The sequence below is a fragment of the Somniosus microcephalus genome, chromosome 9 (assembly GCF_052327205.1).
Source record: "Somniosus microcephalus isolate GS21.2 chromosome 9, FLI_Smic_1.0, whole genome shotgun sequence".
Classification (NCBI taxonomy): domain Eukaryota; kingdom Metazoa; phylum Chordata; class Chondrichthyes; order Squaliformes; family Somniosidae; genus Somniosus; species Somniosus microcephalus.
In genome coordinates this window covers 18,057,460-18,072,621 of record NC_140995.1, presented here as the reverse complement: position 1 = coordinate 18,072,621, position 15,162 = coordinate 18,057,460, and the positions used below count along the sequence as shown (strand labels likewise).

Genomic DNA, 15,162 nt, shown 5'->3' with positions numbered 1-15,162 from the left:
TATCCTTTGAAGTTTTCTGCTGATGTAAGCTAATTATCTCTAGTCATCTTCTGTTGAATTCTTTTCTATTCTTACTGTCAATTCAGCTGTTAACTTTCAGAATCATGTCTGCTGTATAGGTGTTTCAAAAACTTATCATAAAAATGGTTATTACAGATTTATCTCTTTGATGCCATTCTTACGCAGGTCTTCAATTCAATTATTAATATCACCTTAACTGGTTATAAGCAGATGTTGTGTCTCCTAACTGTTCCATTTTCAATACAAAAACAATGTGATTACTTGGAGCATCTATTGATGTCATATTTACAAAGTCTTCTGTAGGTATCTTTTACAACATGTAAATTGAAAACACTTCAACAAGGGTGTTCTTATGCATTTCTTATCTACTTCAGTTGGTTGTACATATAATCGTGTTTCCTGTTTCATTTGATGCCATATTTATCAAAGGCACATGATTCTTTAATGTTCTGTGTTTCTGTTCGAAGTGTTAGTTTTTAACACTTTAAACTGGGTATAGCTATTGTGTTGTTTCCAAACTGCAGACTTCTTGGAAGCAAGCCTTTGCTTCTTCAATAGGGCCATTGTTTTAGTATTTACAACCAATTCCCATTTCAAAAGCTTGTATGGTGTTTTACAGCTTTGTGTCAACAAACCATCTTATCTCAGAAGCCTGTATTCACAGCTTGTGTCATTGAGGCTTTTTAGATTTTTAAACCCAGTTTTCATGTTTTAATAAAGTCAAAAATTCCGTTCATAGGATGGTGTATCTTTCTTAAATATGGCTATTCCTTTACACAAGTTTCCCGGCCAATTACTAGGAAGTGGGTCTGGTGATGTCATTTGATGACGCGTCATCAGCCAGTTTCCTTAAAGGGACCATGTCCACAATCACTTTGACAGTTGTGCTGTCAGTGTTCTGCAGCACTGAGGTGCTGTAAACACTGACAAGCACTGCACAAAGGTGCAGGGCTGCAGCCAGGCTCTCCCATGACTCCCTCCATATGCTTATGGAGGGAGTCACCGCATGCAGGGAGGTCCTCTCCCCTTCCAATGGGCGGAAGAGGCCTCCCCAGGAGACCAAAACAGCCTGGTTGCATATTGCACAGGAGGGCACAAGCAGGGATGTGGTCAGGAGGACCAGGCTGCAGTGGCGTAAACCTTTCAATGATCTCAGTAGACCATGAAATGTTACTGCAAAGCCACACTCAACCTCATCCTAATGTGCCACTCATCACATCTCCATCACTCTGCCTTCCCTACCCTAGACCTTCACATCCTTATCACACCAACTTACCTTGCACCTCCAGCCATCCCTCTCTATCTACATTATCACTTCCCCATCTCACTAGCCACCTCTCACACTCACCCTCATCCTTGTCCAATCATACCAACTAACAACACACAAGGGGAGGCAGTTGGGTGTTATCGCCAATGTTCATATAAAGTTTCTGTTAATGTGTTGTCAAACATTTAATTCTTTATTTTTAACACTTTACCTTCTTGGACAGGCCTGTGTGCACCTTTGGAAGTGGCTTAGTGAGTTGGAATGAATGGTGAGGCATAACGGTACCCCCGCAATGGTGCAGAGTGTGAAAGCAATGTCTTGGGCATTGTAGGGATGCTTTATGGTGTTGGTGTGGGATGGCACATCATGTGGCTGCCAAGGTGTACAGCGTCAAGTGAAATAAATCTGGCCATCCCTGGCCTCCCGGGCAACAATGTGGTTGGCTGCTGTTGTCCTGTGTCCTGTGCAACAGCAGGTGATTGCGGAGAAGGTTGGTGCTATTGTTGTGAAGGGATAATTACAAGTCCTAACCCTGTCTTGGGCTACCCCAGATCAGGCGTATTCCCCAGATGTTCACCTTCAACTTAAGTTAGAGCTAGCCGAATTCTACAAGATGCTTATATGGGTCTAAAGGTTCAGTCTATCTCCCCCTAAAGGAAAGTAATGACTGAAGATGTTACCATCCTCCAGATAGTACTTTTAATAAGTTTAACTAGACTGTAACCTTCCGGATATTATGAGGGTCCGGAATACCCCCCAGAATTCTGCAACTCCTTACAAAAGAGTGTACAGAAATTGGGTTCATGAGTTTATACAGATTTACTCTTTGAGACAATTCTAAAAATATATAGTTTTATTTAAGAGCCGACATTCAGTTAACAGCTGTTGAATCAGTCGCAACATTAACACTTCAAAATACAAATAGCTTACTTTTCTTATTTCTCAGAGATCCTTATTCTCAAATCTTTACTTTGTTACATGTCTTATTTCTTACTTATTTCTAAATCCAGAACATCCACCAAAATCAATTACTTTGATTACCCGAGACTCAAAGTTAAAAACTTACTGAGCATGCCTGTGAAGTTGAGAAATGCTTGCCCATTCAGTGAGTTCTGACTTTCTGTTTGAAAAGCTCTTATTTTTTTTACCCTTTTTGCAGTGGTTTATTCTTTGAAGTTCTCTGCTGATGTCAGCTAATTGCCTTATTCATTCTCTCTTTTGAATGCTTTCTATCTTACTGTCAATTCAACTATTGCATGCATAATTATGTCTCTACCTTTAGGTGTTTCAAAAACCATCATAAAAACAATATGACAGCTATGGTTTCTGTTTGATGCCATTCTTAAAAAATTCTTTCATTCAATTCTTAATATTGGCTTTACTGGTTTTTAGCAGACATTGTGACTCCGTGGTGTTCCAAGTTCAATACAGAAACAATGTAATTGCTTGGTGTCTCTATTGAAGTCATACCTTCAAAATGTTCTTGTTGGTATCATATTTACTATGTATATATTAAAGACACTTTGACCAGAGTGTTTCATACAGTTCTAGCTATCGCAATTGGTTGCATATTTAATCTTATGTTTCCTGTCCTCCAAGTTTAACATAAAAGCTATTTGACCGGCAGGTGTTTCTTTTACTTGATGTCATCTTTTCAAAGGCATATGCCTCTTTTAATGTTTGTGTTTCTGTTCAATGTGTAAGCTCTTAACACTTTAAACTGGGCATTTTCATTGTGTTGGTTGCAAACCGTAGACCTTTCGCAAGTGCCAAACTGCCATTTCAATAGGGTAATTGTTTTAGTATATTTAACTAATTCCCATTTCAAAGCTTGTTTGGTTTTTACAACTTTGTTAAACAACTGATCTTTATCTCAGGAGCCTGTTTTTCTGTTTGCAGCCTGTGTCTCCAAGGCTTTAGATTTTTAAACCCAGTATATCATGTATTAATAATATCAGAAATCTGTTCATATTATGGTGTATCTTTCTGAAATATGGCTTATTCCCTCACAGTTGGTGCTGTTGGTGTGCTTGGTGATGTTGGTGTTGGGACTGATCGTGGTGGAATTCTGAGGACCAAGGTGAGATTTTTTCAAGGCGGCAACTAAAGTTGAGATGACAGAAGCGATTTGTCAATGGTGGGAAAGGTTACTCCAAGGAGGTGACAATGGATAGAGAGTTTGCACCAAAAACTTCAAATCTCCATAAAGCTGAGAAGTGTATTCCAAATCCTGAAGGCTCCAGCCTCTAAGATTGGAAATTGAACAGCTGTGAAATGATAGCTTTTATACCACTTTTGCAGCTGTCCACTATTCACAGCAATGCAGAGTCATTGAGAACCTGACACACTTATCTGACGTGATCCCCGAGCGCTGGGAATGCCGTAAAAAAAATGGAAAAATCGAAAGGACCTGGTAAAATGCTGCTTAAATACCTTTAAGCAGCTTCTGAAGTATCTCAATTGCCTGACTTGCCGCTTAATCACAGAATCACAGAATCTACAGTGCAGATAGAGGCCATTTCGGCCCATCGAGCCTGCACCGACACACATCCCACCCCATCCCCGCAACCCCACGTATTTAATCCCCTAACACTAAGGGTCAATTTATCACAGCCAATCAACCTAACCTGCACATCTTTGGACTGTGGGAGGAAACCGGAGCACCCGGAGGAAACCCACGCAGACACAGGGAGAATGTGCAAACTCCACACAGACAGTCGCCCGAGGCCAGATTTGAACCCGGGTCCCTGGCGCTGTGAGGCAACAGTGCTAACCACTATGCCACCGTTAGTGCCGCGTCTGCAAACCGCAGGCAGAGTCGGCACTGGGGAAATTAACAAGGAGGTGGGTTCGGAGCGGACTTCCGCCCCACTGTCAATCACTGCCATCTTGGCAGTGGACCCGCCTCCGAACCCGCCCTCCGAGCGCCGGCAAAATTCAGCCCTGAGATGTTAAACCGAGGCCCCGTCTGCCCTCTCAGGTGCATGTAGAAGATCCCGTGACACTATTTGAAGAGGAACAGGGGAGTTCTCCCAGGTCTCCTGGCCCAGACTTATCCCTCAACCAACATCACTAAAACAGATTATCTGGTCATTATCTCCTTACTGTTTGTGGAACCTTGCTGTGTGCAAATTGGCTGCCGCGTTTCCTACATTACAAAAATGATTACTCTTCAAAAATAATTAATTGGCTGTAAAGCACTTTGGGACATCCTGAGATCATGAAACGCATTATATAAATGCAAGTCTTTCTTTCTTTTCTTTATAGTGCTCATTACATATAATAAAACATCACTTTACGTGGCTCGGGATATTAACACTTCATGTGCTGTATGTTGAAGTACATTGTGCCTTTCACTGATACTGATTTACAATTTGAGAAAAGCTTGTCCAACAACTATCTATCATATAATGAAAGACAGCTGAGCCGATAGCTTCAATTTTGGATACAATGAAACCCAGAAACTCTTCGTCAAAACTGGCATCGGAAGTGAAAATGGAAGGATTAGGGAATGAAGCTTGAAGGAAAAACGGAGACCCAGAGCTCGAAGTTGAAAGCATGTAGTGATGATGAGAAATTTGGAATATTGCCTCCAGTAAGACCTGGAGAAGAATGATTTGTCTGTACAGATGGAGAGGTGATATATTTCCGGGTGTTTGAGGCAGACCTGGGTTATAGATGATCGATAGCAAAATACTGCGGATGCTGGAAATCCGAAATAACAACAGAAAATGCTGGAAAAACTCAGCAGGCCAGGCAACCTCTGTGGAGAGAGAAAGAGAGTCAACGTTTCAGGTCGAAACCCTTTGTCAAGATATTGGTTTGTGAATCAGGAGCACAATCCTCAAACGACATGGAACCAGGTTCAGTACTAAAACAGAATCTCATCTCCATAAAAAAAAAACGACTTCTACTCAAACCACTCGAATTGGTCAATTAAAAAAGTTAGAAATGTATGCACAGCTACAAAGTACAAAAAAACCTTTCGAACACTATTATATTTTTTAAGCTGGTAACTTTGACTACACTGCTCTTTCTTGACGTCAATAACAACACGGAGTCTGACTCCGACTCTGGTTTGATGGGTCTGTGTGAGCACTCACGACACCCTGACAATACTTTCTGAAAAGCTCGGCTAACAGAGCATGAAGGATGTTTAAAGAGTCAAGACATTCAAAGGCAAGAAAGAAAGGACAAATCAAAAAATCTCTCTCTTAAAGTTGAGAGAGCCACAGCTTCGGTGAACGCCAAAGAAATCAGTCATAAAGGAGAAACATTGAAACGCAACCTGGTTAGTGTTACTCTGGTGATTAATCTGCTTGGGATCTAAGTTTATGTTTTGTCTTTAATAGATTCTATTGTTTAAAATGTTAAATAACATGCTTTATTTTGTTATTGAAAGCTTAATATTTTACTCAAAAGTTGCTTAATTCAAATGATCTGATAGTTAATTAAACCTTTTTGATACTAAATTCCTACTTTTGCTACTTATCAGTTCAAGTTATTGGATATTATAATTTTTTTAGTGCAACAAATGACTTTGAATTATCAGGTGTAGACTGTAATGGAACTGGTAGAATTTTAAAGATGCAATCAGCCAATATAATTTAAAATGCTAAAAAAATCTTTTAAGTGTAAAAAATCTATTTTTGACGACTGATTTCTTCAACCTACTGATGTGGTGAAAAGAAAAGCCAGTCAACATGTCCTCTGTACACTAATATGCTGCTCCAGCTACATTGTCCCATTGTTGTTTTGTGAATGTGAATCATTGATCTCTCGGGAGTTCTAGACATGGAAAGCCACTCTGAAGCTCTTTGCCATTAGTGAGAAGACAAAAGTGAAAGTGAATGGACATCAGTAAGTTCATTAGAGCAAAGGAGGTTGAGGGGTGATTTGATAGAGGTGTACAAGATTATGACGGGTTTGGATAGGCTAGACGGGGCAAGGCTGTTCCCACTAGTTGATGGTACAAGGACTAGGGAACACAGATTTAAGGTTTTGGGCAAGAGATACAGGGGGATTGTGAGGAGAAACTTTATTACGCAGTGAGTGGTGAGGAACTGGAACTCGCTGCTGACGGAAGTGGTGGAAGCAGAGACACTCAATGTTTTCTAAGGGAGACTGGATAGGCACTTGAGGGAAATAAACTTGCAAGGCTACGGGGATAGAGTGGGGGAATGGGAATGACTGAATTGCTCTACAGAGAGCCGGCAAGGACTCAATGGTCCGAATGGCCTCCTTCCGTGCTGTTATGACTCCATGGGCTGGATTTTCTCAATGGAGACGTGATGGAGGTGGGATTGCTACCTGCTCGGTCTATGTCCCACCTCCATGCCCAGCGGGCTCAGCAGGGCAATTAGGGGAAGTCACTTACAGAGCACATCAATGTCGGATGTGCCATCTGTCAAGATTTCTTGAAAGAAGAAATGTCAGCATTTGACAGCTCTGTGAAGCTGTCAAACACTGACATTCTGTGTAGTTTGATGAGTCCTTGTGTTTAGGACTCATCAAAACTTTCAACTTTGCAGAAATCACCTGGCTGTTGGTTCGGTGGATCCAACAGCCAGTCTGTGAAATCTACAATGAAGATGTCGGGACTCCGGATCCACTGCAGCTAAAGGCTGTAGGCAGAAACAAAGGTAAGTGAACATTTTATAACACTTAGCACTCACCTTACATACTTACCACTCCACACTTGCACCCATCACTCACCTCTACATCTCACTTTCAGACCCCTCCGACCCCAACAGACCTCCTTCACATCTCCTCCACCCCGGCGGGGTTCTCCGAGGTCGGGAAGCCTGTACTTGAAAAGGTAAAATGGGACTAATCCTTCGTTCTGCCTGTTAAGGATTTAATCCCTTTCCCGCCTCGAGGAGATGGGACCCGGGGCAGGAGGGCTTCCCGCCCCCTGGCAAAAGGGCACGCAGGCAGGATGGGGGCGGGTTTGCCAGCCGCCCCACTTTCTGCAACTTTACCGGCAGTCCCGCCTCCATACCCGCCTCCTCAGGGCTGACAAAATCCAGCCCAATGGCTCTAAGTGTAGTGCTCTATTTCCCCGATAGGTTTCAGTTGCCCCAGAATGAAACTATTGTACAAACCATTGGCAATTGCAATTTGCTGGAATGGGGCATCTTGCGATGTGCCCTGTATTTAGACTTTCCCCTCACCCTTCAGCTCAACAATTATTTGCACCACAAGCTGCTGGAAGTGTGAGCTGATAACAGGGCAACGGGGCAACGGGGACCTTGATGGACACCGGGACCAACAGTCTATCTCCCTAACCACTGAGGTTTAAGAATTGAGAAAGAAACAGAGGAACGACGGAGAAGGAGGGTGAATTCGTGTCAAATCAGGTACAGAAAGAGAAATGAAAAAGAGAGGCAAAGAAAGATTGGATTAAGAGAGAGAGAGAAAAAAAAAGAGACAGAAAGGAAAAGTAACAAAAAAAATTAAATTTTAAATTTTTAAAATCTCCAACAACAATTTACTACCTGTAGGAATGAGAGTCCATAGTTTCAATTGTTCCCTTTCTGGGCCGGAGAGGTGGAGTGACATTGCAGGAACATAAATCTCATCCTTACAAAGGTACTTATGCTGCTAACTACTAGCCCTAACTTCAGAACTAACAGGCAAAAATGGAAGAAATTGGCATGACCACGGATACTTAAAATCCTATTGCAGTAATGTGCATCCAAAATGTTCTGATAATCTGCCCATTGCATGTGAGTGCTCTCCCCCCCCTTAATTAATTATGTAAAAATGAGTCAACTCAGGATTAAATAAACTTGATGGGAGTCCATTCAACATATCTACCACCCTGTGTGGGTGCAATAATTCTAACCTGGAATCTCACTTGAGGCTTGCCACTTTTCTATTGTCAAATATGACAAGTCAGTGACTTTATTGATCAGCAGAGAAGAAAATCATCAGAGCTACATTCGTCGTCCTGCCTCCAGCGTCAATGTGACCATGTTAATAAAGGTCATTGGGCTGCCCTTAATCTGTTCCCTCATTAGATATAAAAACAGAAAATGCAGGAGATACTCAGCAGGTCAGGCGGCATCTGTGAAGAGAGAAACAGAGTTAACGTTTCAGGTCGATGACCCTTCGTCAGAACTGGAAAGAAGCAGGAAATGGAATAGATTTTTAAGCAAGGGTAGGGGCTGGGAAATGGGGGAGGGGATGAAAGAACAAAAGGGAGGGTCTGTGATAGGATAGAAGGCAGGAGAAGTTAAGAGACATTAGGAGATATTCAAGGCAAGAGGAGATGGTAATGGGACAGGTTAAGAAACAAAGGATGGCTCTAGATGAAGTGTAAATTGCGCTGGCAGAATGAAAGACAGCTGCCCTGTGGGAGAGAAGAAAAGACACAAACAAAAGGTGTGGATAAAAAATACATATGTGATGGGGGCCAAGGTTATGATCTGAAATTGTTGAACTCTATGTTGAGTCCAGAAGGCTGTAAAGTGCCTAATCAAAAGATGAGGCGCTGTTCCTCGAGCTTACGCTGAACTTCCGTGGAACAATACAAGAGGCCGAGGACAGTGAGGTCTGAGTGGGAATGGAGCGGTGAATTAAAGTGACAGGCGACCGGAAGCTTGGGGTCCTCCTTACAGACTGAATGGAGGTGTTCCGCAAAGCAATCACCCAATCTGCATTTGGTCTCCCCAATGTAGAGGAGACCACATCGTGAACAGCGAATACAGTATACAGTGACCACTTTGCGGAACACCTTTGTTTAGTCCGTAAGGGTGACCCCAAGCTTCCGGTCGCCTGTCACTTTAATTCACCGCTCCACTCCCACTCAGACCTCACCGTCCTCGGCCTCTTGCATTGTTCCACGGAAGCTCAGCGTAAGCTCGAGGAACAGCACCTCATCTTTCAATTAGGCACTTTACAGCCTTCTGGACTCAACATAGAGTTCAACAATTTCAGATCAAAACCCGGCCCCTATCATATATATATATATTTTTTATCCACACTTTTTGTTTGTGCCTTCTGTTCTTCTCTCCCACATGGCAGCTGTCCTTCACTCTGCCAGCGCAATTCACACTTCATCTAGAGCCATCCTTTATTTGTTATCCTGTCCCATTACCATCTCCGCTCGCCTTGAATATCTCTTAATGTCTCTTAACCTCTCCTGCCTTCTATCCTATCACAGACCTTCCCTTTTGTTCTTTCATCCTCTCCCCCCTTTCCCAACCCCTACCCTTGCTTAAAAATCGGTTCCATGTCCTGTATTTTTCCAGTTCTGACGAAAGGTCATCGACCTGAAACTTTAACTCTGTTTCTCTCTTCTCAGACCTGACCTGCTGAGTATCTCCAGTATTTTCTGTTTTTATTTCAGATTTCCAGCATCTGCAGTATTTTCTTTTTGTATTAGTTTTTCCATCTCATTAGATGACTCATTTCAGATATTCGCAGGTTGTGTTACTTTGTTTATTCTCCACACGACTAGGTTTGACCTCATCCTTCAAAAATGAGATTAATGACCATTCTGGGGATAGTAGTCATGGCCCTTTGTGTAGGATTACTGCTCCCTTTTAATAAGGAAGGTGAAATGATTATGACAGGTAAGATTTTAAGTTTATTACTTCACTGTACTTCTTTCAAATAAAACTTTGATAGAGTCTGAGACCATTCACGTACTGAAAATTATGGCTAATGTTAATTTTTTTTTACAGAATATTTTTAACTATATGCTTTTGGGGTTTCTAGGAGCAGAGATTTGAAGAGTATGTTTTTACCTGATGTAAAAGAAATAAATGTTTGTATAATTTGGAAAGATCCAAGGTCAAGTTAAAGTTTTTTTTTAATAAATGCGAGTAAATTCTCCTGCTGGTTCAGCCAAGTGACTGAGCCATACAGACCAGAAAGGTCCCAAGTTCTTTTCTGAGCTAACTGAACTCAGCTGTGGGGGGGCAGTAGGAGTGCTACAAGAGGGAAATGGTGTTAGGGAAATTGACGGGATTGAAGGCCGATAAATCCCCAGGGCCTGATAATCTACATCCCAGGGTACTTAAGGAAGTGGCCCTAGAAATAGTAGATGCATTGCTGGTCATCTTCCAAAATTCGATAGACTCTGGAACAGTACCCATGGATTGGAGGGTAGCTAATGTTACCCCACTATTCAAAAAAGGTGGTAGAGAGAAAACGGGGAATTACAGACTGACATCGCTAGTGGGGAAAATGCTAGAGTCCATTATAAAAGATGTAATAGCAGAGCACTTGGAAAACAGTGACAGGATCGGACAAAGTCAACATGGATTTACAAAAGGTAAATCATGCTTGACTAATCTACTGGAATTTTTTGAGGATGTAACTGGTAAAATAGATAAGGGAGAACCAGGGGATGTGGTGTATTTGGACTTTCAGAAGGCTATCGATAAGGTACCGCATAAGAGATTAGTGTGTAAAGTTAAGGCACATGGGATTGGGGGCAAGGTATTAACTTGGATAGAGAACTGGTTGGCAGACAGAAAGCAAAGAGTTGGAATAAACGGCTCTTTTTCCGAGTGGCAGGCAGTGACTAGTGGGGTACCGCAGGGATCGGTCCTAGGACCCCAGCTATTCACAATATATATTAATGATATAGACGAGGGAACTAGATGTAATATCTCCAAGTTTGCAGACAACACAAAGCTGGGTGGGCATGTGTGCTGTGAGGAGGATGCCGAGAAACTCCAGTATGATTTGGACAGGTTGGGTGATTGGGCAGAAGCATGGCAGATGCAATATAATGTGGATAAATGCAAGGTTATCCACTTTGGTATCAACAACAGGAAGGCAGATTAATATCTGAATGGCAATAGATTGGGAGAAGGGGAAGTGCAACAAGACCTGGGTGTCCTTGTGCACCAGTCGCTGAAGGTAAGCATGCAGGTGCAGCAGGCGGTTAAGAAGGCAAATGGTATGTTGGCCTTCGTAGTGAGAGGGTTCGAGTACAGAAACAAGGGTGTCTTGCTGCAGTTGTACAGGGCCTTGGTGAGACCACATCTTGAGTATTGTGTGCAGTTTTGTTCGCCTTATCTGAGGAAGGAGGTTCTTGCCATGGAGGGAGTGCAGCGAAGATTCACCAGACTGATACCTGGGATGGCAGGAATGATATATGAGGAGAGATTGGGTCGATTGGGCTTATACTCGCTGGAGTTTAGAAGAATGAGAGGGGATCTCATTGAAACTTATAAAATTCTAACAGGACTAGACAGACTAGATGCAGGAAGGATGTTCCCGATGGCCGGGGAGTCCAGAACCAGGGGTCACAGTCTAAGGATAAGTGGTAAGCCATTTAGGACAGAGATGAGGAGGAATTTCTTCACCCAGAGAGTGGTGAACCTGTGGAATTCTCTAACACAGAAGGCAGTAGAGGCCAATTCATTAAATATATTCAAGAAGGAGTTAGATATATTTCTTAAGGCTAAAGGGATATGGGGAGAAAGCAGAGACAGGCTACTGAGTTTGGATGATCAGCCATTGTCTCATTGAATGGCGGAGCAGGTTCGAGGGGCCGAATGGCCTACTCCAGCTCCTATCTTCTATGTTTCTAAGAGGCCTCTGCACCTCTGGGTTAGGAAGGGGAATGTCAATCACGCCTCCTGCTCCTGGACAATACAATGACCCCTGCTGGATGTGCACGTGCACGGGCATCACAGATAAGGAGAAGATTGTGATGCCCCCATGGTAAAATGGATGATCAACATTCACTGTAAAGGTTAATGCATGAGTAATGGGCCTTTAGGCAAAGTGCTGGAGGGCGACTGGCCATGAAAACTGTACTTCAGCGTGAGTCAGTGGGGGTAGGAATTGAAATGGGTCCATTTTCGGGCCCAAAACAGGCAACGTGCTGCAAGCGCGTGCCAGAAGCAGAAGGATCGATGCTCACCGGAAATTGAGCCTCGGGCATTATTTTAATAATAAAGGTGAGATGCCCGTGCCTGTTGCACCTTCAGAGGCAGCCCCTCTGATTGCAGCATCCAATTGGGGGTCGCCTGCCTCACCGGCAGCAGCTCTCGGGTAAATCAGAGGAACATGGGAACAGGAGGAGGCCACTTAACCTCTCGAGCCTGCTCCACTATTCAATGAGATCACGGCTGATCTGTGACCTAACTTTGGCCCATATCCTTTGGTTAACAAAAATCTATCAATCTCAGATTTAAATTAACAATTGACCTAGCATCAACTGCCATTTGCGGAAGAGCATTCCAAATATCTGCCACCCTTTACGTGTTTCCTAACTTCGCTCCTGAAAGATCTGGCTCTAATTTTTAGGCTATATCCCCTAGTTCCAGACTCCCCAACCAGCGGAAATAGTTTCTCTCTCTCTACCCTATCAGTTCCCCTTAATATCTTGAAAACTTCGATCAGATCACCCCTTAACCATCTAAATTCCTGGGAATACAACCCTAGTTTGTGTATTAGTCCTGGGGAAGTGGGAGCAGAGGTCGGGGGGTTAAGAAGAATGGGAGAAGGGCAATCACGAGCCAGCAGTGACCCTCAGGAGTGCTGTGGAGCCAGGAGCAGCATTTCTGCTCCTCCCGATCCGCACAGGAAGGTCAGGATAAAAAACGCTTGGTCATTTGCAGCAACTCCACTAAAACCTGAGTGGAACAGCCTGCTTCACTCAGCACTGACACATTGTGCTGGAAGGGTGTTTAAACAGGTGTTAGTCTCCTCAGTAGCATAGGCAAGGGGCCAAATGCCTGTTTGAAGAAGCCACTCGGGACGCTTAAAAATCATCCGAGGACCAATGCCTCCCAGTGCCTTCAGGAGAGAAGGGAAAGGAAGGAAAATTTGGCAAGAAAAGCTAAAACAAAACATGAATGTAACTGTTATGAATCTTATGATCCATGAAGAAAGACCCATGAAATAACACTGGACGGCCAGCGAGTGGCGCCGTCCAAGGAGTATAAATACTCGGGCGTGGGCCCAGCTTGCCCAGGACATTGTGTAAACAGGAACTAGTGAAAGATAACTAGACCTCCATGTTTTGAAACAAGTTGATTAAAGCCTTGCTTTATACTCGAACCAAGTGCGTAGTGAGTTTTATTACGTCAGAAACAATTTACTTTTGTCTGATGTTTAATGCCAGGACAATTAGCTGAAATCACTTAATAGTGTCTCTTTGTATGTTGATTTTCTTTTTGCACTGGTATCTATCTAGATGGAATAACATTTGGTTTTCCATTATTTACTTGATATAAAATAAAAGGTTGTTATATTTGGTTAGGCCCACGAGTTATATAAATATCCTCTCATTTGTTAGCCATGGGGTATTTAAATATTGTATCATATTGATTTTTTTTCAGCTCATTAATGTTGAAGCTTCTTTTTCAGCTGTTGAATTTTAATTGGTGTACTTGTCGACAGGGCAAAGTAAGAACTGGGTCAAAATGCACTCGTGATCACGCCCTTTGCTAAGAATCTCAATCACTCACTCATTTATCGCTAATGAAGCAACATTATATGAATAAATGCATAATGAACCAAGTTAGATTCCTCATCGTTGACATGTCCAACCAGTGGAATGAGCGAGACTAGTATTTCTAATATGATTGAGAATAGATATCCAGGAACCAGAAATACATGTTAATGTTAAATAGGAACCCACTGCACATTCTACACCCATGTTGTTAATTTCATAAATCCCTTTCACATTCTCAGCTCTGCCAGTAACACGTGAGGAAAAGAAGCTACTATTAGCAGTTTACTATCTTTACTATAATGCTCTGAGCAGTGATCCTGAACACAATTATTTTTTTACCAGCACTGGGGAGGCGGGTGTGGAGGCGGGACTGCTGGGAAAATGGCAGAAACTAGGAGCGGGTACTGACCCCGCTCCCAACCTGCCTCCGTGCCATCTTCCTGCGAGGCGGGCCCCCGAGTCACGCAGGGACCCATCTCCTCGAGGCGGGAAAGGGATTAGAGCCAATTAACTGCAGTTTTGAGGCTTTTCCCCATTTTACGCCGGCAATTGCGGGCTTCCCGATGACTGCGAACCTCGCCAGGGTCAGCAAGGCGAGCAGTGGGTCTGCGGGGGTGAGAGGGGTCAAAATGTCAGCTGTAGAGGTGAGTGATGGGTGCAAGTGTGGACAGGTAAGTATGAGAGGTGAGTGTAAAGTGTTGGAAAAAGTTTCCTTACCTTTGCTTCTTTCTGCAGGCTTCAACCATTGAGGATCCGGAGGTGCCTCATCTCAACGGCAGAGATGACAGAATGACGGCTGCATTCTCAGATGCTGCAGCCATCTGCTTTCTGCTGAGGAGAGAGGCCTTGGTGAGCCTCTGTGCAAAGGCTCACCTTAGAACAGAGATTGTCAGTGTTTGACAGCTTCTCAAAGCTGTTAAACGCTGACAATTCATCTGTCAAAAATTTTTCGACAGATGAAGCGTCATACGCTGACGTCATCTGTCGTCGGCTTTCCCTTAATTGGCCGGTAAGGGCGGGGTTAACAAGGCCAATCAAGGGAAAGTAGCGTGGGTTGGTCAGACATTGCTAGGGGCGGGACTGGAACCTGGAAACCAGAAGTCCCACCTCCAGCACGTCTCCATTGACAAAATCCAACCCTTTGTTTGTGGTTTTGGTAAGCTCATATTGTCAGAAGGTGTCTTGTTTTTTCCCTGACACTGCTGGACAATATGAGAATTACATGTAATTAAGGTTATCGGTCATTACAAAGTATTTCAAAGTATTTATAGCACAGAAACAGACCATTTGGGCCAACGGGTTCATGCTGGTATTTATGTTCCACACGAGCCTCCTCCCATCCCATTTCATCTAAGCCCATCAACATATCCTATTCCTTTCTCCCTCCTGTGCTTATCTAACTTCCCCTTAAATGCATCTATACTATTCGCTTCAACTACTCCCTGTG

At 43.2% G+C, this 15,162-nt stretch overlaps 1 protein-coding gene across 1 annotated transcript in view; it reads left to right on the top strand.

Moving 5' to 3' along the window:
• Positions 1–4,165: 4,165 nt before the first annotated feature.
• tpo (thyroid peroxidase) overlaps positions 4,166–15,162 on the top strand; it is a 180,453-nt gene continuing 169,456 nt past the window's right edge. Inside the window, exons 1-2 of the mRNA XM_085996420.1 lie at positions 4,166–5,579; positions 9,753–9,867. Of these exons, the coding sequence (XP_085852546.1) occupies positions 9,774–9,867 (94 nt within the window). The 5' untranslated portion in view covers positions 4,166–5,579; positions 9,753–9,773. The remainder of the gene's footprint in view (positions 5,580–9,752; positions 9,868–15,162) is intronic.